Genomic DNA, 26,895 nt, shown 5'->3' on the forward strand with positions numbered 1-26,895 from the left:
ATAGAGGATCGTAGTCTCAATTGGATCTGCCATTCCTTAATTTTTAAGGGATCACATGGAAGGAAAAGACACTTCTTCTCAAAGCACTCTCCCTTATCCCTTTTTTATTCTATAAATTTCTCCAACAGAATATCTTTTCAGAAAGTACTAAAGTTAACAACCCTGGCTTAAACAATCCTTGCTAATTGATCTGCAGCAGCTCAAACTTGCTGCAAAGCAATTAAGCTATAGCCCATATTGCCAATAATGCATAATCAATTTAATTACTTGAGTCTTAAAGAAACAGAAGTATTCAGAAAAAGTGCAGCAAAAACTAGTTAACACTTCCTATTCATGCTATGGCATTTATTTAATGGATAATAGAGCTGTCAGAGCTGTCCATGGTGCTGCAATCAGCCAAGCAAGATAGACATGCTCACCCAGTTCTTCGTATTTCCTTTTGCTACAGGCATATATGTCGCAAATGCCAATGTAAAACAGTTGCTGTTGCAATAAATGAAATTGCAACACCTGGTTTTTATTTTGCTGACACGGCTTCACTGCTGCATTTCCCCAAATTTCATGGTAAACTCATCATATTGGTCAAGAACTTTCTCAACGTCAGTTTTTCCTTTATTTATCTTTCAAGTTTCTTTTGGATTGTTTCTCTAACCTGATGGCCATTAGAATTCAGATCACATCATCTGGAGCCTTCATAAGCATTTAAAATACATAAGATTTGTGACATGGTAGTGAAAAGCATTTCTTTATCCTGAACTGAAACTCTGGGGTTAAACAAATATTTATTTCAATCCTGTGTAGCTCAAAGAGAGTGCAAGTCAATTTTTCAAATGACCCATTTGTGATTGGTATGACAATCTGCATGGTCATCAAAGGCAAAGACTCAGTCACCTTTGCTGGGAAAACCTTTAAGCACTCCAAACCATGGGGTTTCTTCACACATTGCAATTTTCCTACATGGAGACAATCTTGAGAAAGGAAGAAAGCATGCACATTTTTCACACAATCCAGAATAAAAGATGTCTATTTATTTTACCAGGCTGGTGTATCCATGGCTCCCCACACTGAGTTTATCTTAAAATTGGATCCCTGTTTAGACAAGTGTAAAATCTAAACATGGAAAAGAGAGGGGTCTCCAGCATCACTGTTGAGCTCTTTGCTCCTCCAAATCTTTATTTTATTAAGATTTTTTTAATTATTCCTTTTTATCTGGGAGGTTGGCATGCTGCAAAGTGAAGGGGTGCCTTCCAGGACCATCTTTATTGAGGCTCAAGAGCTCAAACCCTACCTCACTTTTGTACTTACATTCTTAGTCAAATTACTTTCTTTTAGTCACTTTACCTCCTCAGTTTTCCTGTGTGACTCATCATGCTCCCCATGAAAGTCCCCACAACTGTTGTGGGGACTTTTGTGAGAGTCCCCACAACATTTTTCAAATTTCCAAATGTATCCCAACCTTTGGGGGGACTCCTGCTGTCACCACATCTGGCCACAGTGATCTGCCTGATTGGCACAATAGGCACAGTCCTACAGAGCACATTCAACTGAATATGGTTACAGTTTTACTTTAGACCTTTCCCATAAATGTGGAAAGGCTGTAATGGAGTGGGTGAGGCCAGAGTATGTATCCCATCATTCTGCGATGGATGGAATTTCCTAATACCAGAACTAGGGCTTGGAAAAACAACACACATGAAGTGGTCGTAAGGAAGGTTGCTAACGGGATCAATCCCACCACAACAGGCTTTTAAATTGTCTTTGTATCCCATGGGCATTTTTTCTGTTTATCTAGTGAGTTGGTAGTCTATGTGTTTTAATATATATTTTACTGGATGTTGTGGGTTTTGTTTCTGAACACAGAAGTTTTAAGGAAATGTAAGTTCTTAAATAACAGTGTCAAACTGTTCAAATTGGCCAGCACTGTATATAGTTCCACCTGACATACGTTTTCTGGTTTTAAATCTCCAGCAACTGTATTTGGTTTGATTACTTTCCTTTACACTATTTTATTTTTCTTTTTTATTTTCACTATGAGAGTTGGTATTACCAGTTGTCATACAATTAAATCTATTAGTTTTCTGACTGTTCCATATCATATGTATTTAAGACTAAAAAATCCTACTAATCTATTTTTTAAAATCTTGTGTGGTTATCTGAGCCAAGTTTACTTTCAGTTTTCCTAACTGACAGATTGGTTCATCCAAAATTTTGAAGTTGTCACTTCAGTTGTAGTTAGGTAAAATCAGTGGAACTTTTATAAGGCATCCCTGGATTGGACATATTAAGCCTAAGTAATAGCATAACAAGGAAACAAAATCTGTGAGTTAAAGAAAAAAGAAAATTAAAAAACCAGGGTATTAACCCCGCCCCCCCACACACACATTTATTGCCTTTGCTGGCTTTTTAAAAAAAATTCGGGTTTACTGAAACATTCTTCTTAACGGTATGATGTAAAGTAACTTTCATAATCTACAGTATAAAGTGAATTAAATGGATAAATCGAACAATATAAAGCAATTTACTGCAGAACTCAATTCCAGGGGTCCTGTTTCCCTTGACCGAAACTCAGCAAATTCAGAGAAATAGAGAACAACAAGAGAGGAGAGGAGAGGAGAGAAGAGGAGAGGAAGCACATAGTCTCCCAAGTCAAGCTTGGGAAATATCGCTTGGCCCCATGGATTCTCCAACATGGGGTTCTTTGGGAGATGGTTGCGTCCTTCATGCTACTCAACATATACATGAAACCACAAAGTAGGATCATCTGGAGTTTCAGGGTGCATTCCCCTTGGTATGCTGATGACATGCTGCTCTGTTTTCATCCTCTGCAGGTCAGGCTATGACTGTGCTAACTGGTGCCTGACTGTAACAGTAGACTAGATGAGAGTTAGTCAGTTGAAACTCAATCCAGACAAGACCGAGATGATTTTGGTGGGTGATCCTCCGGCTGAATGGAGGGTGCTTAACCTTTTCTGGGTGGGATTATATTCTCCTTGGGGAAGCAAGATCATAGCTTGGAGGTGCTCCTTGAGCCATCTTTGCCAGATGCTTGGGTAGTCTCAGTGGCACTTTCAACCACATTTGTTTGATGGCTCAGCTATGCCCCTGCCTGGATAAGGAAAGCCTGATTTCAGTCATCTATGCTCCAGTAATCTCTAAAATCTCTAAACCACTGCAGTTCCTCTGAAGAATATTCAGAAGTAGGTGCAAACTGTGGCAGAAAGACTGATAAAAAAGGTCTGAACACAGATTGCCAGTTATTGATCATTCGCATTGGTTGCCTCTAGGTTTCTGAGCCTGAATCAAGGTGCTGGTTTTATATAAAGCCTCTCCAAGCCACAATCCTCCCAGCCACCATGCTGAACATCTGGCTTATTCCTCCAAATACTGCTTCCAAGGGAGGCTCAGTTGATGGCAATGGGGAGGACCTTCTCTGTGGTAGCCTCCAAATTATGGAATGATCTCTCTACTGAGACTCACTTAGCAACGACTTTAATATCCTTTCAGCACCAGGCTGACTGCTCTCTATGCTGATGCATGTAACAACTCTCAATTGCACATTGCCTGTGGTTTTTACCGATCAAGCTGTATGAATCTGTCTTAGCTGTTTAAGTTGTTAAAATTTGAAATGTTGATATTTTATTGTTATTTATATTTTAAATGGGATTCTATTGTATATTATCAGTTGTTGTACACCATGCAGGAAGTTTTGCTTTTGAATGGAATGGAAATAACTGTAATAGTCTGGCAGGCATTTTCTTAGCCAGATTCTAATCTATTTACAGCTTTAAAGATTAAGACCAACACCCTGAATTGAACCTGGAAAGCAATTGGACAGGTGTAATATAGTCTCAGTGCTGTGTACCAGTTAGCAGCAGAGTTTTGTACTAACAGAAACTTCCAGACACTGTTTTTATTAGCCCCACTTAGAATACATGCATTAGTCTAAACCTGATGTAACCAGGGCATGGTTAACTGTTGCTAAGTCAGGCAGTTTGAGGAAGGGTGGTTATTGGTGCATGAAGTGTAATTGTACAAATACACTGCTTGCAATTGCTGCCATTGGAAAGTCCTGGAACCAGTGCTTTTGTGTGCATGCACACACCCAAGAACTGCCAAATTTCCTGTTTGATTGGCAGTTTCTCACACTGCATTGGAAAGTTTTTCTGCAAGGTTGCTAGAGATGTATGAAGAATTTGATAAATTATGAAAATCTGATAAATTATCTTGACTTTACTCCATGGTTTCCATTCCATCAACCTGCACTGGGACCAACTCTTTCTGATAAAGTCAAGCCAGCACAAAAAATCTGGCCACAATTTGCATTTTTAAAGAAAGCCAGAAAAATGTCCAAAATTTGGACATCAGTTTTGCAGTTTGCATAAATCTAAAAAAAGTAAATACTGCAAATTGCAGAGTAGAGGTCAAAATTCTGCTTGAATCTGTAAGTTTAAGAAAAGTCATGATTGCCAAAGTTAGACGCAGTGAAAAGAGGATGCTTTCATACTACTTACATTAAATGTTGCAACAAGAACAACTCAAATATAACAATTAGTGCAAATCATGCTCATTCTCAACTCAAAAATTTGAACAATTTCATGGTAGCAAAACTAAACTAAAACCCCTGTCAGCACAGGAATGTATCGAAAGTGTGCTGATACTGTTGAGCTCAAATGAAATGAATTTGGCTGCACTGGACAAATCTGTCCATCTTATTCTTTGCTGCATTTGATTTTTAAAAATCTATTACAACTGCAAAGAAAGTTGTGAAATTCACATTAAGGACAAACTGCACTTAAGCTGTCATCTGCACCAGCAAAATTCCATGGATACAGCTATTCCCAGCATAGGGAGAACTGCATTGTACCTGCCTGCTATATAACCTGTAAAGGTGAGAAGCCTTTCAGAAGAAAGATGTGGAGACCATAATTTAGCACCAATGTTGATGTAACCTAGACTTTTAAAAGCAAAGCAGTGAAATCCCTGGAACTAGATAGATAATTCTGTCAATTTTGTTTTATCTCACATTTGATTTTTTTTAAAAATTCCATGTTCTTTGTGTTCTAGATATGAAGAAATATGTGGATTTTGGGAAGTCCATATTAAAAAATGAACTAAAAAGAAATCTTTACCCTTCTTAATTTCACTAGGAAAGGTACCATTCTGTAAACACAGTAAGTTTGGCATCTAGCCCTTTAGGTGCTACCCACATGAATTCGAAATAACAAGAAGGATTGCAAACACTAATGGAAATAATTATTGCAAAGAGGTGAATATGCTTTGCTAGGAGAAACCTGAGGGGGTAAGGACAGCTATCAGGAGATAGCAATCTGCAACATGATACAGGGCTTATACTGCAAATGGCATGTTTTGCCGTAGAGCTTACTGTTCAGACTTCGTGTTTAGGAAGCAGTCTCTTACTCTAATGCTGCATCTCGGCTGCATTTCAGGTTCTGCCCAGATTCTTATCTGGGCACCTCACTGCAGGAAAGATGGAAAAAAATTTGGAGAGGATCCAGAGAAGGGCAATGAAGATGTTTAAAGGATTATAGGAAATGACCTGTGATTTAAAGCACACACACACATATGCTCACAGACACAAAAGGAAGAAAAGAATACAGTGTTTGTAACCTCTAAGCATACTACATCAGGCCAAGAATAGTAATGGAATTTCCTGTAGCAGTTCATAGAAGAACTGGGTGACATTTCTCCCCTTCCCTGTGCCTAATAAAATAACCAGAGCCAGGCAGAATGTTTTTTCTTGGTGGAGGCATCCTAGGACAAACAAGTACACATTGCCCTGATGTTGGACAACACGTGCCTTTTGTATGCTTCTAATCATTAATTCAACAAAATAACAATAAGTGTGCCATTTAAAAAAAAGTCGCAGTTTCATTGGAATGATGGGAATATTGCAGATGACACTTCAAAGAAATATGTGAGCCGTTAAGTGAACACACCAAGGATCATCTAGATTGGCTTCTTCTTTTCAAATAGGGCCAGGCATCTGCTTCTAGGAAGTCTACAGGGCACCCATTAAGACAATAGAACTCACTCATTGGTTTCCAGCACCTGTTATTTAAGAGAATGTTTCCTCAGAATTACGAGGCTTTATTTAGCTACCAAGGCTAATAGCCATTGCTAAATCTATTCCAAATAAATTTTTCTAATCTCTTTTTGAAGCAGTCTAAGCCAGTGGTGATATCTTGTGGCAAGGATTTTCATATATTAATTATACATTGTGTGAATTAATATTTTTGAACAACATGTACATACAAATGAACAAACCTGGAAGTCCCGCCCTGTCCTCGAGTGGCAAGCAGGAACCTGCTGGTTCTGGGCAGTGAGGAGAAGAAGAGGAAGGAAGGAAGGAAGGAAGGAAGGAAGGAAGGAAGGGAAATGAGAAGGGGAAAAGCCATGCTGGCGAGTAGTGAAGTCAGAACTAGAAAGTGACTCCAATGGTAATCCTCCACCCCCTCCAGCAGCACAATCAAACCCTGCCTCTCTAGCACCAGGTCCATCTCCACCATGATCCAGTTAATGTTAGGCTTACTGTTAGCTCAAGAAGTGTTAATCTTTAATAATCTCTTTACTATTTTTCTATCTTTCTGACTAAAGTTTTAAGGACTATACTGTACACATACAGATTCTCCCCTCTCTCTCTTCAGTACTTGTGGTCACTCTATTATTACTGTATTGTAATTATTAAAATGCTGTATTGTGTTTAAGATGTTTTAGTATATATGGAAGTGTTTCTTAAGGGTTTTATATGCTTTTTATATATGGGATCCAACTTACATACAAATTCAACTTAAGGACGTTCTCAGGAATGGAACTCATCTGTAACCCAGGGACTACTTTCTTTAAACAGTTTTAACCTATTTACTAAGCCAAGAAAGCTCCCAGAATGGCTTACGGATCAATGATGATGATGGTGGAGAGGATGATAATGACAAACACAGTAGCATGACAATCCCTGGGCTCAGGTTTACCGTTTGAAAGACACAGCATAGAATGAAAAAGGGATGGAAGAGGAGGAGGAAAACAGACAGACTCGGGCATTAGTTCTTAAAGTTTCAGTTGTCATAGGAACCTGCTAGGATGGAAATAGTTCAAATAGGATGTGCAGTATAGTTGGACTGGTGTGGGGAAAGGCAGCTGTTTGTAGCTGAGCTAGTGGAATAGCCTTGCTTCCCTCCTCTTCCTCTGTTGAAATTTCATGGGGTTTTGTCTATCCTGGGTCTACTGCCAATTAATTTAACATGGTGAGCCAATTTGATTGATTCTAGTGTTATGAGAAAAGTCTACACAATTCTTGATTTTATAAAGGTCAAAAATGTCTCCCTTTCCCCTTCTAAATTAAGCAGCTCCAAAATACTTTAGTCTTTCATTATCATTTTTCTAATTCTTACTATTCTGAGAAAATAGGAACGGTAAACAGTCAGACCAGTGGATTCTTTCCAGTCCAATTGTAGGCAAGTTATCCATGTGCCCATGTCTGGCATTGCAATTATTCATCAAAATAGCATTAAAATGCATGACATACTTAAGCATTTGTCATGCCAAGTACCCAATGTTTAATTCTGACTGTAACTTAATATATGCTAACTTTCTGTGCAAACCAGGACTATTGTCCAGATCAGCTTCATCCTTTTAAAAAATCTGGTCCACCCAAGTCAGTCTGTCCATGTCCAGGTTATGAATGTTCATACAAGCAAAACTTGAGGTCCTTCTCCAAATCCCACTTTGAAGCTTCTTCAGTCTTGCATTCATACCAGATAGTGAACTTTGTTTTTTGTTTTTGTATTTTGCATCAAAAATTGTACTTATTTTTATGTACATTTCCTCATATATCTTGTGAACATCTTCGAAATGTATACATTATTCTCCATGGATTAAAGTATGTTTGCATGCATTTTTCACAAGTATGCATTTTTTCAAGGAACTTTGAAACATGTGTACCTTCTAGGGGACATCCTTCAGGCCTGCAAATCACATCACAGTGGTGTTTGAGTCTGGCTGGAAGGTGTGAACTGAGTAATTTCTGATAAAAACTGAATGGAAATCATGTTCTTATTCATCCCCAGTTAAGGTACATGTTTGGATGGACCAATATAATAGGAGAATTGCTGGGCACACCTTGCAGATATATGCAAGATTGGTTGCAAGATGTATCATGGTGACCACAGAAAAATTTGGAAGGAATCCATACAAGTTCTGATATTTCTAGATGATTCTGTGCCACCCTCCCTGGACAGTGTAGAGGAGCTTGAAAATGACCAGGCCATAGGCTATCACTGCCCTTCTTGGCTTCTCAGTTCTTAGCTGGGAGGTTGTACAGTTGCTTTGCCTGGTTGTGTAGCTCTTTCAGAACAACTGCTAGTTTAACTTACTTTGATTGATCTGATCTTTGAACATACCACACACTTCTTTAAAAGATACAATAGAAGAGAAGGGGATTCAAGTGCCACTAGCAGCATTTATTTTGAAAGCTAAAAAATGATGATTTATTTTGTATCGCTTATGATACTTCTATATTACTTAGGAGAATAACTTCTCTGGTAGAAGGACCATATGTTGTATTATATTGTATTTGTTTGAGTTGTAAATTGCCCAGAGAGCTCTGGCTATTGGGCAGAATAGCAATTAACACCAACACCAACACCACCAACATACCTCTAGGCAGCATATTTGGGACCATAGGATGCTTTGGATTCCTAGATCCAAGTTTGGAAAAGATTTCCAAACATGGAGTTGGGATCCTGTGCAGGTTGCTTCTCTGAGGTCATAAATGTCACCTCGGGGAAAGGGGGCATTCTGGGGGGCAGGGAGGCAGGCTGCTAGTACTGCAACCTCCTTTCCTCTCCATCCAAAGTACCTCAGCTAGATGGTCAGGAGTTCATAGGCTTATGGGTATCCCCACTGGGTTGTGCCCTAAGTGGTTCACACTAAAATGCATATATAGAAACAATATAAAATAGAGAATTAAAATGTTACAGCAATGGAACCAATCAAACAGAGCAGTATAGCAGGCCATTGCAAGTTCGTGTAAAAAAGTATAGACAAATGTGTAACATTTGTGTAAGCACAGGTATTTGAGGCTTGCCTCTTGAACCATTTTTGAGGCTTTCTACCTCCTGAACCATATGTGGGAGAGGTTCCAGGGAGAGAGTGCCTCTACTGGGTAGCGGTGGCATTAAACTTTATCATTAAACTTGAGGAAACTTTGAAAAGTGATCTGGTTTATGTCACAACATAAGTATTAAAAAACTTATTTTGCCTGATGCAAGGAAGAATTATTCTAATATCATTACAGACTTTTTTCATATCATTCAGTAAGTTTAGCCAAGAAATGTACAACTCTGTCAATATCAAGCCCTCATTTTTTCTAATCTTAAATTTGTTTTCATCCTGTTTCCTCATCAGTTTGTAAAAAAAGAAAAGAAATTGGGATGCCCAATGGAAATTAGCTTTCAGGGTGTATTTTAAAATGGGCCCTATTCCAACAGTGTGTTGTTTTTCAACCCCTAATGGGTTTTCTTTGATTCCTACCCACAGGTTACTAGGCAGGATGTCCACAGACGAGCGACACCTCACCTCCAGTTGTGGATCATTCATTAAGACTGAGCCTTCCAGCCCTTCCTCTGGCATTGACGCCATTAGCCACCACAGTCCAAGTGGTTCATCTGATGCCAGTGGTGGATATGGCATCACTATTGGCGGACACCCCAATGGCCTGGACTCACCACCCATGTTCAGCAGTGCAGGGATTGGTGGCGGACCCTGCCGCAAGAGGTATGACGACTGTGCCAGCGCCATCATGGAAGACTCGCCCACCAAGTGCGAGTATATGCTCAACGCCATCCCCAAGCGGCTGTGTCTGGTGTGTGGGGACATTGCATCTGGATATCACTATGGTGTGGCCTCCTGTGAAGCATGCAAAGCTTTCTTCAAGCGAACAATTCAAGGTATGGGGCCTGGGAAAGGGGATGCAAATAAGGTGGGCGCATGGCCAACTGTACTCCTTGATTTGCAGACAGAAACCATTTAATTGTTTCCCCTAGGAACGGAAATGTGACTGTTGAATTTTTAGGGAATGGGAATCAGAACTAAGGCCCTTGGTGAATGTGAACTGCATGGAGCCTAGGGGTTTTTGTTTTGTTTTGTTTTTTGTTTTAAAGAACCATTACCATTTCGTTAATACAAGCAAGTTTAATTAACATTAACAACTTTCATATATTTTTTATTTTCTTCTTGTAATTTTGTACGACTTGGTTAATGAACATCTTGAATCCTGGTCATTCATTTTAAGTGGTTTCTTGTGTATCCACTCCTTTAACTAATTTGCTTGTTTGTTCATTCACATAATGTGTCAGGTTTTTTCAAAAGAAAAATACTCTGTTCAGCAATGAAAAAGAACATTGAACTATAGTCGTTGTGTTTGGAAGGAGCCCAAGATGAATTCCTACGTTGTTCATTCCAGGAAACATAGCACTAAGATTGGATTGAAATGAAATGGGGAAAAAATCAGCCAGAAAATGAGAAACTGATCTCTGGGGGATGAGGTTTTATTCAGAGAATTGTTGGGATGTACAACCCATCTCCCAGAGAGGGAGACTGGGAATTGCCAGGGCTACTGTTTTGTTATTTAAAGATGAATGACATTTCAACAAAATTTGCTAAGCTGAGAGCTGCAATTTTTGAAAATTTAAACAATTGGGAGTTTAGTCTGCAGAAATCAGAGTGTGCATGTGCATGCATGCGTGTGTGTGTGTGCATGTATACATGTGTGCCCATGCACTGATTATCAGATGTTGGTGAGAAGAGCTGAATCTTGATGCTGAGACAGGACAATTGCCAGTCACAGAGATCTATACACTCTGGCTGCCACTTGAAGTTTATCTTTTGAGAGTCAAATATTGCCATCAGAAATGGTTAGTTAAGCTTGTTGCTGATGTTGTCAGAATGGAACTCAAAGTTTGTGCTGCATGTTCATGTTCGTTTGGTCTTTCACTTGTGTAAATGCAAACTATAATAGGGATTCATTTACATTTACTTGTACCATTAGGGGAGAACACAATCACTGGAAGATCAAGGAAGGTCTTCTTACGGTATTAAAAAGCAGTGTTTTGCAAGTAATTCTTTTGTAATGCATTAAACTTATGTTTAAGGTTGCCAAGTCATTTTTAAATGCAAATTTGCCTGATTTTGCACATTTGAACCAATACACAACTCAAAAAGCTGTTATCCTTGCAAATATGCACTTTGCGAAGGAGTTCCCCCCAAATAATACAGAAGTATGTACAAATGTATTATATGGGGGAAGCACACAAGAAAATGTATACATTAGTGAAAATAATAGTAGCATGCTTTATACTAGGAAAATTGCTTGCAATAATGTATATTTTAGGGGAAAAAATTATGTATTAGGAAGAATGTACACAAAAGAGTGCACACATTTTCATACAAACTTTAAAAAGACATATTCAAAAATTCAGAACAAACAAACTTGAAAAAATTTCTCAAAGCTTAGAATTAACCAAGCTTAAGACTGGAAAAAGGAGTTCCTAAGCCCTGTGGGTTGTTTCCTCACTGCTTGTAGCCTTCAAACTGAGAGTCTTATGAGTATCCTGTACGGAGCAGGAGGAATGGCAGAAATGTTCTCCACCTCCCAGATCCTCTGACAGTATATTTGCTAGATGGCTGACTATTTTACTGTGGTTCTTCAGAGGGGGTGGTGGGGAGGCTGCTGTGAACATAGGATAGCTCACATCCTGGCCTCTGCAGTCTCCTCCCCTCCGTGCCCCTGGAATGCACCCTTTACCCCCTCTCTGAGGTTGAATGTCTGGCCCTGGAGAGGCAGCCAGTGGCATCCTTGCACTGGCTGTGAGGGTCAGGGAAAGGAGATGAAAGCATGGATTTCCTACTCTGATGCCGGAGTTTCTTACCAGGGATCTGGGAATCCAGTGGCCAGCAAATGATAGCTGTGAACATAGGATAGTTCCCTAAGCAAAACAAAATAGATAGATATATCAGATACATCCATCTCTACTCCTGCAAAGTCTCAAGCTGTAGAGCAGTTTAGTTCTGTACTTTGTATTATGATATTTCTGATTCATGACTGTATGCCACAAATTACAGACGATTTAATACCACCAATGATTTAATACCACCAATGTTATTGTTAATAGTACAGGACAATTATTATTTTTACCAGACTATATCAAATCCCCAAGGAACCTTTTCTTGAAAAATAATATTTTCCTCCAAAATTTCTCAGTGATTAAGAACCCACCTCCTTTCAATGGTGAACAACCTGCTATAGAAGCTACATGGCAGATTTTAATTTCTTCTGTTTTAATTTCCAGCTTCTATGTAAAGGTTGTTAGGCATTCTGCATGCTAAAAGAGCAAAAAAAAAGTGAAGCCACCATTTAAACACAGTGTATCTTATTGTCCTTAGTACAATATAGTATGGCACACTTTAATCAATACTCTGCTGTTCTGTCATTAAATTTCAAGACATGTGCATGGATGTGTAAATACATCTAAATTTCCATTACATGCATGGATCAGTATGTAGGTATACTATGTGCACTACATTCCTGTGGTCATGCCTCTGCAAATTGAGAATACCATGTACATTACTGTGAAAGAGAAAATAAATTTTGTTCATTTCCAAAGACAGCCTGAATCCCATGAAATGAATGAAGGGGACTAATTTTATTTTCACTCAGACTTGTTTTCTTAGTCCTGATTATTATTCATTGAGGATGTCAAAATCTTAGCAAGTATTTCAGAGGGAAATCATATACAACCATCAGATGGGTAGATGGTAATTTACTTTCATTACATTGATTTTAGTCATCTTCCTTTATGTTATACAGATTACATTCTTCAGATCCTAATCTGAAGGATTCTCCAGATTCTTCTACTTCTTCTAAGCTGAAGAAGCTGAGAACTGAGGAATCCTCTACCTGGATCATTATCTCTTGTTACATTTGGCAAAAAGCATAAACATGCCCATGAGGTTTTTTGCAGCTTGGCAACCAGCTGAGCTGAATGTTGTTATTCCTCTTTCTGAGGACTTTCTTTCTGAGGCTAAGAAAATTCAGAAGGCTTCAAGTTGAGTGGGAGGGTAGTAAAAGACTGTTCAGCCCTTTCCTACCCTGGCATTTGTCCACATAAGACCACCTCCCCCAACACTGCTTTTCTCCTGAGGAGATGAAAGGTACTGGTTTACATTGGTGTCAGACATTGGCATTCTACTGATAGAAGCAGTTCCAGTATTGGGGGGAGGGGGTGTCATTCTTTCTTTTCCCTGTAAGCTCCTCACAGCCTCCCAATCTGCTCTGGAGGGTGGGGAAGCCACACAGGGCAGAATTATGGATGGCATGGGCGCCTTTATGGAAGCAGTGTGCTGTGTGTCGTCATTATGGTTTTGTTCTTGCTTTCCTCTCTTGTAAGCCATCCACAGACTTTTTATAGTAATGGATGGCATAGAAAAATTCTAAATAAATAAATAAAATTTATGGGGGAGGAGAGATGGAGATACCTCCATCACTGCCATATTGGATTAAACCCTTAGGATTTCATTAAACGTGGAGCTAAAGCCCTAGATTTGTTTTGTTTACCCAACAATTTTGCCAGATGTTACAGAGGCACAAGAAGGGAGTGGCATCCAGCTGGTAAAGAACAATAAAAAAATACTGGAAAAGCAAAAACTGAAAAGCTCCAATTGAACCTCTTGCAAGTGACATATACATACATTCCTGAGTATGGTACCTCTTCTTGAAACTAATTTCCCCCTGATGAAGAGTTAAGCTTGAACGATGCTTAATGGTATACCATTTTCATAGTAAATCTATTTTTGGTAGTAGCAGCTTGTTCCATGGTAGTTCTGCAGTGTGGGAAGATACTGTACTTGCCAAATTTATTCCTTCTACAACTATTAAAAGAGCAGTGGCCTTGTTCTGTACAGAAGTGGAGAGCCCTTGCTGGGTGGCCTCCAAAACTGCTTTTCTCACATGCACTTGGTGGACCCTACTAAAGCCCTGCCAGTTGATCCTCTAAACTTAACTTGCTGACTCAAAAGAAGAAGCCATTCTGTAGGTTCTTGCCATTTCTATTAGCTTGATTTTCATACTTCCCATTTCTTTACAATGGTCTCACCTGCTCTGCTTTAGGCAGGTTGAAAGGTTTTTAAGGTTTCTTTGCCTTTCTTAAGAATCTTCCATTCTTCATTTTGGAGAACTACACCTGGAAAAAGAGAGCTTGGATGTTGTGTCTTCTCTACAGCAGCAACAATGATTGCAATGAAATAATGTACATCCTAAGCACTGCACCTGTTCACGGGAACAGGAAATTGTGCACCCACCATATCATTTGAATTAAATGGCCACACTTGTAGGCCATTCATTCAACTTAAAACAGCTGTTACCCGCATTACATGGTGCATTAACTATATTTACAATCTCAAAAAACCTGCCTTGGAGACTCAGAGATGTTCTTAGGCTGTGACAATGCCAGCAGTTTTCCTTGCAATATGTTGCCAGATTTCCACAAGGAAGGGCACAATCCATACCACATCACTGAACTGCCCCTACTGATTTTCCTGTGTGAAATCATGCAGCTCATCAAAGAAATAAAAGTATTTTGTGCGATGTGTGCAACATTGTGCCACTTTCTGGGTATTATGCTCTTTCTTCTTCATTACTAAAGACACTTATTTAAAAGAGAAAGTGAGAAAATATGCTTGATTGCACACCTATATTTCTGAACTCATACATGATGGTCTGTTTGCCCGTTGGTAAATTTAGTGCCATGCGCCAACCAATCCATGGGGGTGCCATTAAAAAAAACCTGTTTATGTATAGGAACGTCAGATAGGGTCATGAGCACACTGGCGCTGTTCAGGTACAGAAATTAAATCTTCCAAAGAACAAGCTGGCAAGAAAAATTATTCTGGCATCTGTAATGAACTGGTATCTTTGCACAAAACTGCGCTGGGGTATAATGCTACATATGTTTAGACAGAAAAAAACTGTACAACTCCCAGCATGCTATCCACCAAGGATGCTCCACAAATGTCTTTTTGGGGTGGGGGTGAAAACAGACAGAGAGGGATGCATGAGAATACAGGATTGGCTGTCCGAAGTTTTATTCACTTCAAAGCAGATGGGGTGGGGGGAGAAAATGCTTCAGTTTGGATTGAAATAGTGGCACTGGGGGAAGGGGGGTTAACAGCTTTCCCTTTCCTAAATCTACCTGTCCTGGACTTGCTATCAGACCTATAGGGAAGATAATAGTACCTTGTTCAAGCCTGTCCTTTTCCACCACCTGCTCTCCTCTACCCATGTAATACTATGTTTATTCGTGGGGAAGGGGAGATTTAGGGAAGATTTAGCATGCAAAGGCTCTCCCCACCCCCATGAGCAAAACTTCTGCTCTAATCAAAAGTTAAGCCTCAAATCACGTCAGGCTTAACGTCAGGAGACCCAGTTCCTAACCTCAGAAGCCCTGTCTTTAGCAGCCTTGAGATTTCCCGGGATTTGTTTCTTTAGAGTAGGGGTGGGCAACCTTTTTGTGCTGAGGGCATATTTGGCAATTTAGGAAACTGTACTAGGTGCCATCTCAAAATGGCTGCCACAGAGGGGCTGGAAAAGGAGAAGGAATCTGCCAAAGGAATGAGTGTAAGCAAAGGTAGGGTCTAATCCCCAGTAAACTAAACAGCTCATTTGTACTCATACTTCCCACCAATATCAGAAACATTTTTCACAGCAAATCCAGCTGCTGGTAAGAAAAATTAATCCTAAAACTGGGTGGGGGGAGAGCAAGAAACCTTGGTGAGCACCATGAAAGGCATGTGGGATGGGAGTCATTTGGTGTCCACAGGTGCCACTTTGCTTACCCCTGATTTAAAGAAAGTGTGCAATTATGTTTTGTTGTGTGCAGCTGTACAACTCTGTTGAGAGCTTTATGGCCCAGTTGTGTGCAGCAATTATTGAGTGTCAAACCTTGCTTCTGCGTTTAGTTTGTGACAGCCAAGTCATGCTTATGGCCACTGTAGATGACCTTGTTTGCAACTACGAGGTATTAACCTGTTGGCAAACCTGTGGGATAGGATCACTGAATATCCTGAGGGTTTCCATTGGAACTCATTCGAGATGCCCTCACCACCTATTGCTATTTCAAAACTAGAAACATATAACATGCCAGAAGATGTATTAATACTAAGTGCAGTGATGTAGAGAGCCAGAAAATGCCTCCTGACATTATCCAACAGTCACTTCACTCTAACGGCTGAACATGCAGCATTAAATATGGTGCGTTTGTGTAACTGCAATCAAGGACCTTTCAGTCCTGACATGGAGATGACTTTAGAATTCTATAAAGTAGAACAAGGTGCTCTTCCAGTGTTGCTGTTGTGATGGGGATGAGGGTTTGAGTGAGTTTACGGGGAACCAGTTTGATGTGTTTGTCTTTCATCATGATAACTTCCAACTGCAGTGCGCACGTGCACACACACACACACACACACACACACCCTTTCCTACACCAGTAGGCTCTTCTGGCAGGGAATTGTGGGAAGTCAAAATGGCTGTTCCTGATGGGTACGCAGTTGGGGAATGACCATTCCATTTTCTTTTATTTTCTACATATATAGCTCACCCTTCTAACAAATAGAATATCGTGAAGTAATGTGTCATCAGGAGGTATTATGGGTACCTGAACTAGTAGTCTCCCAGTTCCATCTGCCTGGCCTGGAATGGAGTCCAGTGCTAGCACTGGGTGCATCTTCCCAAAGTGCTGAATGCTGCTGAGGCATCAGGTGCTGCCAAGGTGCTGAGATCCTGGCAACTGCCTGAGGGTGCAGCCCCAGATTGCCACCCTCAAGTTCCTGCAGTCATGCCTAGAGGCTGGAGAGTGGCAGGAAGCAGGCTTGCTTTATTTATTTCTGTGCCACCTTCCTGTCCAGGCTTCAAAGGTGAACTGCTGTTTTTTGAATTATGAAAGAAACAATACCAGCAAACCCCACCAGAATATAGTTGGCTCAGGCTGCTTGAAGTTCTTTTCAAATTGCTGATGCCATGGACTCACAGCTGGGAAAGATGAGGGATGGGTTTGCTCTGTTGGTCATGCAAGCACAGAAGGCCAGATTCTCAGTATTCCTACCATGGCAAGTCAGTGGGCCTCAAACTGCCTGCCAACCACAGGTCTTGATGATGCTCATCCTTGTTCCCTTCTGTGCCCTAAAAGGACTCTGGACCCCAGCATGCAAAATCCTGGATTACATTCAAAATTATGTCCCATTCTCATGCCATGAAGCTTCTAGTTCAAGGCTTCTGAACCTCCTCTTTGAAACAGTCATTTTGTTCTCATTCACATGGACAAATAGGAGGACTCCCTTGCTCAAAACCTATTCTCATGCACATGTATGAACAGGCTCACATGCATGCACATTGACGGCTGCTTCTGCTCATTGGCATGCACGCAGGTTTCCTCTCTGGCTGCTGAAGACACCCTGGAGCTCTTTCAGCTGCTGTTTGCCAGATCGCCCCTTGTCCACAGCGACTGAAATGGCCGTGCGACTGCCAGCCGGTGGAAGGCTGCTGGAATCCCGATGAGTTAATCTCATCACTTTATCACAGGGCACTTATAGAAATTGCAAGGCGCTGTGAGTGGCTCTGCTCTGCTGGCAGACAGCCTCAGGACCCATAAACGAAATTGAGAGTCTTGGGGGAAGAAATGGAAAAACAACAAGAGAGCAGAGAACTTTGCTAAAGTTTTGAAGACAATAGCTTATCTTGTGCTGGTGTGGCTGACTGTGTCATTCTTTTCTTCTTTCTCCTAAATGGTTGATGCAGCTTCCTACATCTCCATGAAAATAAGGATCGGGGAGAAGTTTGTTCCATCCACATTTTAATATAAATGAGTCTAATTTGTAATTCCTGAAAAAATATATGAACAGAAATGTAAATTTCCTTCAGTTTTTGTACTTCTCCAGAATTTTAAAAAGTTAGGAAACACTGCATATAGAAATAAATGCATTAGAAGAAATAGCCTACAAAAGACATATTTGTGAAATGTGCTTGCAGTATATGCAGCTTTTTGGGAGAACTGTACAAAACACCTACACATTGAAAAAAGATGCATATTATAGAAAGGTAAACAGATGGATTTGTCCATCTCTCTTTTAGACTTGTCCGTTCTCTGAAAGCCTGCAGTTCTGCTAATTCACAATACTGGGTAGTCCAACGGTTATTCGATTTTGAAGAATATTTTTCTAGTTTCTACATCAGGAGCTTTATGGCTCTACTAGTGTTTTCTTTCTTGTATCAATATGTGATGATCTGATGAATATAAACATGACACTGAAAGTTTGATAATGGGATGTCCAAGTTCCCTAGCAATGTTGCTGGCTGTTCCTTTGTATTAAATCTTTTTTTCTTAGAAGGTTTTTTTTCCTAACTGAAATGGATAGAGCTATTGGTACAGTTTGCAGGCACTGTATCCTCACATATGAACATGAAGAATAGAAGATTCAATTGCAGTAATGTATGAAAAGGACAAATCTTCTATGCTTTCAAAAAGCGGTTCCTACTGCTTTGGCTGTGGGACACTGCGGAAGGACAGGGATTCTTGAGCTCTTATCTCTGTGGTGTAGTGAGTAGCTCAGATGTGGTAAGAGGTAGCCTATTCAAGGCCATCTAAAAAGTTTTTGGGCTCAGCAGGAATAAACTCAGATACATGTTCGTGTCCACTCTAATTAGATTCTTCTTCTCATGCACTTTGAAAAGACATGGCTCATAGTGTGTGGAAGCTTAACATCAAAACCTTGTCTGTAACAAAGCTTTTCTGGAACCTTCCCCGCTCTTCCTCTCCCACCTCATCCTCCAAGTCATCTGTACCACTCATAAATCCATGGCTTGCCTTTCCCTCCCCTGTGTGCAACTGATGCTGATTGCAAGCCCTCTGGGCAGGGACCATGTCACTTCTGTGTGCTTGTCACAAGAAGGAAGCATTAGGCTGTCTCAGGACATTTTTTATGCACATGAGGCTGACACTGTCTTTGAGCCTCTTGAGTGATTTCTCTGAATGTGAGCTGGAGGATAATGCAGCAAAGAGGTATTTGTTCTTGCAGGTTCCTGTGAGCAAGAAACCGGAAGGGAGCAATCTGGATTGCATGTGCAGCTCCGATAGCAAGGGTGTTGAGACTCTTCAAGCTGAATCCAATTTTGGAGAAGGTCTCTGTGACCTCATTCCAGGGGTGGCAGGGTGGGTCTGAAGGCAAAAAGAAAAGGGGCAGGTCAAAACCATGAAAATGCCCCAAAAGAACAGCCTACTTTAGCTTAAAGTTCTTACTGTGAGTAGCTAGTGTGGTGCCACAGGGTTCAGTCCTGGGTCCAGCGCTCTTCAACATCTTTATTAATATATTAGGTGTGGAATTAGAAGGAAAGGTAATCAAATTTGCAAGTGACACCAAACTGGGTAGAACAGTGAACACCTCAGAAGACAGAAAGAAGATCTAGGGCAATCTTCATACAAGGGGCGTTCAATGTTATTCTTGGTATCGGGTTGATTTGCTATTGATGTGGGTAATTTGATTATTTCATTAGCTAATGACACTATCTGAGGGTATACATGCAAAATTTCAAATAAGTGTGATCATTAGTTCCCTAGTAATCTTGAATGCTGGGGTGAAAGTAACAGAATGAGATTCAGTAGGAACAAGTCCCAGTCCTCCACCTAGGGAAAAGAAACCAAGTGCATCGCTACAAGATGGAGAATGTGTGACTCGATGGAAGTGAAAAAGAAAAAGACCTTGGGGTTATTGTGGAAAACAGGCTAAATATGAGCCAACAATGCGATGCAGCTACAAAAAGGGCAAAGACTATTTTGGGATGCATTAATAGAAGTATTACTTCCAAATCACAAGAAGTAGTAATTCCTGAAACCAGAGTGTATGACACAGAATAAATAAGTTGCGACAATCCAGATTCACACTGGATATCAGGAAAATATATGATATTCAGACTAGATATCAGAGCAATATGACAGTGGAACCACTTGCCTAGAGAGGCGGTGGGCTCTCCCCCACTAGAGAAATTCCAAAAGAAACTGGGCAGCCATCTGAGTGGGATGGTGTAACTGCAACAGCAGGGGGTTGAACTCAATGGCCTTCTTGGCCCCTTCCAACCCCACTATTCTATGATTCTATGAACGAAGCCTCATGAAAGGATTTTCATCACCTAATTGGTAGAGTGAAGTGGAAAGACCATCTTATCTCTTTCCAGGCAGATCTAAACCATCCAACTTCTTTTGAATACATGCAGTTGAGTGCCTTACTTTGAAATGAACCCAACTCTCATTTTCCTACTTTCTCCCTCTTTCAGCACTGAGTAATTTCAAACATGTCATGACTCCATCTCCTCCAAAGAACCCCTCTAGGACAACCTGATGCCCCGAGATATTTTGGACTACAACTCCCATAAGCCCCAGAGAGGATAGTAGTAAGGTATCTGTTATTGGAGCTGTAGCTTTCTGAAAGGGCTAGATCAGCCGTCCCAAATCTGGTACTTGCAAGAAACTTTGGATTACAACTTCCATCAGCCCCAGTCAGTATAGCCAATTCTCAGAGAAGGTGTCAGGTTTGGCTCACCTTCTTCACAAATAATATTTATTCTTCACATTAATAATGTTAATGTGTTTTATATTTTTAGTGTTTTATATTTTCACTGATGTTTTGTAAGCCGCCCCGAGGCCCTGGGGCGGCATAGAAATTTTTAAAGAAAGAAAGAAAGAAAGAAAGAAAGAAAGAAAGAAAGAAAGAATTGTCAGCAATTTCATAGAATCATAGAATAGTAGGGTAGGAAGGGGCGATGAAGGCCATTTCTCTACACAACAAAAATTTAGCAAATGTTTGTGTGTGTGGCCATGGCAATGTCAAAAGAATTATTCACATTTTTATGCTGTAGGTTATTTTTTGGGGTGTAGTTTCAGCCACACTTTCTGACCAAGCTCTAGCAGCCTTTCCTCAGTCTAAGTAGCCTCCACATCTCCCAGGCAAAAGACTTGGGGGGTTGATACTGGACTTTCTTTCAGGGCCAAAAGCACATAACATTATACACACACACACACACACACACACACACACACACACACACATCTGGCTTTCTGGTGTTTTTTGCTCTACTCCAAACCTAATTTGCCCCCCCCCCCCATTTCAGTAAGAGGTTTAATCTTTCCCTCCACAGCCCCAACTGCCCAAGTGTGGGAATTAGACAAAGTAAGGAACACCTCCTAGTATGTCCCGTGGGAGGTTTTAATTTTTTTTTTAAAAAAGCAACAAACCCTCTAACGCCTGGAAGTGGGAGGGATTCTGGAGAAGAGGTCACATCTAGGAAGGGAAGAAATAAATTTTCCCTTTCTGCACCCACTGGTCCCAATCAGATCATTCCTACCTTATTTTTGAGTGCAGAAAAAACTCATAGGATCTTGCATGCTACATATACAGCAAAACATGATTTTTACCCCTCAGTGTTGTATTATTTTATTATTATTATTATTATTATTATTATTATTATTATTATTATTATTATTATAACATTTCTATGCCGCCCCTTGTGTTGTTGCTGAGCACAGCATCACCATGGTTACCCATGGGCAGCTGCTCAGATCCCAGCTCAGCAGAAAAAGTAAAATGGGGATTTCTGGCTTGTTCTGATGCAAGATACCTTAGAACCTGCTCTCCTGTTGATCCCAGAAGTCGTAACTCTTGGCTCACTGCCCCAGACTCTACCCTTTAGATCGGCCAATTAAGTAGCTGTTAGGCTAGGCTTACAGAAAGGGACATATAACTCCAGGAAAATCCATGTGTGTAGGGTTTAGAAGTACACCAACATTTTTTTTCAGGCCAGTCTGCTAGAAATGTGCTTAAGTTCTTTAGTGTTACTGAATCAAGCTTATCTGTTGTTTAATGATGCAGTTGGAATTATGTTTTATCAGTTGAAGCTCAGATGAAGCACAGATGGAGGTTAAATCCCATCAGACCCAGAAAGAAGCCATATTAGGCGCATACGGAAGACACCTTCCAGTCTCCTCAACCATTGTTTATTCTGACATGATCCACAGCCTGGGGTTTTCCTTTGTTCTAAGATTTACATTATAAGACAGAGATTATATTTCAGTCATAAAGCAACAGGGCAGCCAAGAGGGTGAATGCCACCCTTGGATGCACAGTCAGAAGCACTCTATACAACTCTGGTGTGCCTGCAGCTGGAGTATTGTGTTCCGTTCTGGCCCCTTCATTACAAGATGGATTAGCAAGGTTGGAATTGGTGCAGCGAAGGGCCACTAAGATGGTGGCTGATTTGCAGGGTAAGCCATATGAAGAGAGACTGAGGGAACTGGGTCCTTTCAACCTTGAGAAGAGGAAACTCAGAGGGAACCTGTTAGCGACATACAGGTATGTGAGGGGGAGTCATGCAGAGGTGGGTCGTGACCTTTTTTCACCTGTTGAGGAGGGTAGGAGCAAAGCTCAGGGAACCAAGATTCAAGGTAGATGCCAGGAAGTGCTTCCTGACAGTTAGGACCCCTAGGATATGGAATGGGCTTCCATGGGAAGTGGTTTAAGGATAAAGATAGGCTCTACATGCACATGGTAGGCATGTCATGAGTGGAGCTGGCTGGAGCTGGGGGTCAGGCTAGATGGCCCAGGAGACACCTTCTGCCTCACTCTGTTTCTATATTTCTGTGAAGGGTGCTACATAATTGTGAAACTCTGTTCTTTTACAAGTTTGTCTTATACCAAAGAGCTTTCTAAAGGTGCTTTAAGACCATAAAAAGATTCATGTTGTATCAATCCAAACTCCATCTAATCTAGCATTCTGTTAATACAGTTGCCAACCAGCTGCCTGTGGAAAACCTACAAGCAGGACACAAGTGCAACAGTACCCTCCCACCCATATTCTCCAGCAACTAGTGCATGTAGCCACTTCCATATGGGCTGAAGTGCCTGATCCAGCCTAATTTTGGAAGCTAAGCAGGGTCAGGCCTGGTTGAAATCTGGATGGGAGACTTGCATTGAACAGCCAGTTGAACTCAATGGTCTGCTAGGCTCCTTCCAACTGTATGATTCTATGAAGCTATTAGAGGTAGCATACAGACAGCAGAAATAATAGCCATTGATAGCCTTTTTTCCATGAATTTTTCCAATCTTCTTTTAAAGCCACCCAAATTTATAGTCATCGCTCCATGTTCTGGTAGCAAAATTTAATTCTACACTGAAGAAGCACTGTCCTGAATCCCCTATCAGTCAGATCCATAGAGTTCTAGTATTGTGAAAGGGGAGATATATGTTCTCTTATTTACTTTCACTGCATCATGAATAATTCTGCATACTTGCTTGTTTGGGCTGATGTTTCTTAATAGCACTTTGTATGCAGTTTTGATCAGATGAACATAAGAGAATGAGAGTGTGAAAATCCAGTTATTTGCTATCATTGTTAAGTTCTGGATACAGTGGCTGTCTGGGGTCTTCTCTTTATATGCCAATCTGTATTATTTCAAAATAAGTCCAGGCAGCCCTGCTGTGTTTGAGGGCCCTCTGGGGAGTGCTGAGCGAGGTTCTTGAGTTTCGCTTCAGAATTGTGCCCTGATACCAGTTGATCTCTTGGCCTACCTTGCCTCATCATAGTGCTATAATGATAAAATAGAGGACAGGTCAGACACACACACAAAGATTGATCATTTTGTCCGGGGGGAGATTGTGAGGCCCTCCAGATGTAGCTAGGTTGCAGATCCCTAGCCTTAGCTGATGGGATCTGCAGAGGTAAAGGCTGGTAATAAAAACCAGTGGTAAACAAAACAGTGGTAAAGGTTGACAGGAGTCAAAGTGCAGCAGCATCTGGAGGGTCCCTGATTTATACCATCATGCTTCAACAGCTTGGGGGTTGCTCTGGACAGTCTCTTTCCTGAGCTGTTCCCGTGGCAAACCAGTGAACCACAACATATATGTAGGTTGTGCCTCTGGCAGCACATGATTTCACGATCTAGCCTCTATTTGGTCATAGTATTGACTTCTTTTGTTCTCAGAGCAAAGCCTGTTAAGGTTGTCTTTGCCTCCGTTTCATGGCAAGGCCTTAGTCACTCTCTCTCTCTTTCTGTGTTTGCAGGGAACATTGAATACAGCTGTCCAGCTACCAATGAGTGTGAAATCACAAAGCGGAGGCGCAAGTCTTGCCAAGCCTGTCGCTTTATGAAATGCCTCAAAGTGGGGATGCTGAAAGAAGGTAAGGTGAGATAGTCGTGCGCCTGCTTGTCAGCACCGGGAAAAGTTATTTGGCCAGGATCCAATTATGTTTTACTGTTGGGGAGGAAGTGGTACAGAGTGGTTACAATTTTGGGTGAGGGTGGTCATAATACTTTGTGGTAAAGTAAAATTCAGTTTCTAATATGTTAGAAATGGGTTACATTTAAGAGGCAAATGCCAAAGCAGGCAAAGCAAAGGCTGGTCAGCCTTGCTCTTTCCATCTTTCCTTTGGAATAAAGCTCTGTTGCCACAAATAGGCCAGTGAAGATGATGATAGTGACTACATTGCATTTATGTTTTGCCTTGTTGCCTCTTGTGAAAAACCCAAGGTGGCTTACATAGATAGCTCCCTTTATCCTCCCAGCAGCATCAACAACCCTGTCAGGTGGGTTGGGCTGAGGCCATGATGGGCCCAAAGTCATCCATCTTTGTGGCTGAGTGATGGCAAGAACCTGCCTCTCCCAGGTCCCCAGTGCAGCACTCTAACTGCCCACCACATTGGCTCTCAGCTGAGCCTTAGAATTCTTGGGGCAGGTATGAAAGCAACCTGCCTACCTTCTGGTGTCAGCAATGGGGAAGGTGTCTCCTAAGCAAAGACAGTGCAAGATGTAGGCCATCTGCATTGGAGGACTCTGTTGCCTCCACTGTTGTTTCCTGTCATAAGAAGAGAGCAGTTGGTACGGCTCCCCAAGAGAGTCTGCCTACCTGTGCCTCCCTCTGGGAGGTTCTCGGAACAAAGCATCAGGTGGGCAGCTGCCCCAGAGAATGGCGGGGGGGGGGGCAGCTGTCTGGTGCCTTGGCACCCTCAGCCTGGAAGGTAATGACAGGCAGTAGCAGGAGAGCCTTCAGCTGGGGCAGGGACCCTGCCGAATGGGGTGAGCTGCGATGTGTGGGAGGAGGAGATCTCCAAAATCAGACAGAGGTGAAGATCCTGGATCCAACCCATTATAAACATGGAATCTCACAGTGAGGACAAACACTTGCATGTTTTTCTATATATGAAAGTTGGCACTATTTTTCCAGCACATATTTTTATCTTTTGCAGAGTTGGGTGTGGGTATACCATCTGTGAACTCAACTGTATCTTCCCATTCTATATATCCTTTTGAGAAAAATATTTTCATATTTTTGTTAGATCAACCAAAATATCACAAAACAGTGTGCAAGTTTTTGAGATCTCCAGAACAATGTATTAGGCAAAACCTTAAAGGAAGGTAGGGGGAAGGTTCAAGACATGGGAGCTTTTTTGTTTTGTTTTGTTTTTTGTTCTCTTTATAATCTTAAAATAGATTTTGGGAGGTGTTAGACATTTAATTAGACTGTATTTTGTGACACTCTGAAGATATCAAGGTGCACCTAGGACCATCCCTCAGATTGATATGATGAAGAAAGGCTGATCCCCCATTTTTGAAAAGATAAACTCCTGCTCTTTTCCAAATCTGTCTCCATGCTTTGGTGAGGCATACCATAGGGTCTCCTGGGCCATCTAGTCTGACCCCCAGCTCCAGCCGGCTCCGCTCACAACAGGCCCACCATGTGCATGTCAGTTACCAGTTCCTTGGTAAGTGAAAAACAGAAGTAGGGAGAAGCTTGATTCTTTTTTAATTCTGAAGATTAGTTTTAGGTGGTATACTAACTTTCAGAACACAATAGAATTCAAATTGGGTATTTTTACTTAGCAGTTTGACAGAAAAAGAATAAAGGGCCATTTCAGCTGGTATGAATCCTAAACGGTTTAATTTCTTGCCTGATGAAGACTTCCAGAAAACGTAAAAGTTTGTATGCAATTTTTTGATGTTTTGATTAGTCTAATCAACTATTTGTCCTAATGGGAATTTTGGAATTTTTCTTATGGGTCAGTACGCTGTTTGGTTTTTCTGTGCTTTATAGAAAGTGGTATTATATTGTTTGGAACTCATCCTCTTCCCGTGAATTTTGGCTCATATATATTATAAACACTGAAAGAGTGAGCTACATATATTAGGTTGCTGTATAGGGATGTGTGAGAAATCTGATGGGGGTATGGGATGTGAAAATTTGATGGATTTTCATTATTCTACTTGTCTTCCAGGATTCCAGTTTGTTAGCTTTCCAGTGGTGCCAATGCATTGTGGCTTAAATTGAGTGAGATCACTGACTTTTGTCTCTAAGATAGATCATGATTTGCTCATTTTTTAAACTGCTAATGAAACATGCATAAATAAACACACTTGTCCTAGCATGAGCTATGCAGAATCAGCCACTTTTGTGCAAAACAGACTAGAGCCACATGGTTTGGGGGAACTTGTGCAAAACTGGCTGATTTAATGCAAATAGAATTAGATGCACATGGTTTGGGGGTGCCTATTTGCCCAAATTCCATTAGTGGTTTAAAAAATGTGCAAATTTCAGTTTGTTTTAGAGATGGAAGTCTGCAAAAAAGGGATCAAAAGTAAGCAGGAAATCCATCAAGCTCCAATGAACTGGGCTTCCATGTTTTGGGATACCCTTAGCTCAGTGTATACCAACAGAACTGAGCACTGAGTGTTTACTGAATAATGCAGTTTGTATCAGAGCCAGACTATATATATGCTATGTTAAATGCAT

General features: G+C 40.9%; 1 protein-coding gene across 3 annotated transcripts in view; it reads left to right on the forward strand.

Annotated features, from left to right (window-relative positions):
• Nucleotides 1-26,895, forward strand: part of ESRRB (estrogen related receptor beta) — a 118,414-nt gene that overhangs the window by 51,548 nt on the left and 39,971 nt on the right. Inside the window, exons 2-3 of one of the 3 annotated variants that reach the window (XM_044436348.1) lie at nt 9,556-9,965; nt 24,173-24,289. In XM_044436348.1, coding sequence (XP_044292283.1) covers nt 9,569-9,965; nt 24,173-24,289 — 514 coding nt within the window. In that variant the 5' untranslated portion in view covers nt 9,556-9,568. Of the gene's footprint in view, nt 1-9,555; nt 9,966-24,172; nt 24,290-26,895 lie in introns of those variants that run through there. The other 2 variants (XM_044436349.1, XM_044436350.1) reach the window with 2 other exon arrangements.

Source organism: Varanus komodoensis, unplaced genomic scaffold, assembly GCF_004798865.1.
Source record: "Varanus komodoensis strain SLA01 unplaced genomic scaffold, ASM479886v1 scaffold3, whole genome shotgun sequence".
NCBI lineage: Eukaryota > Metazoa > Chordata > Lepidosauria > Squamata > Varanidae > Varanus > Varanus komodoensis.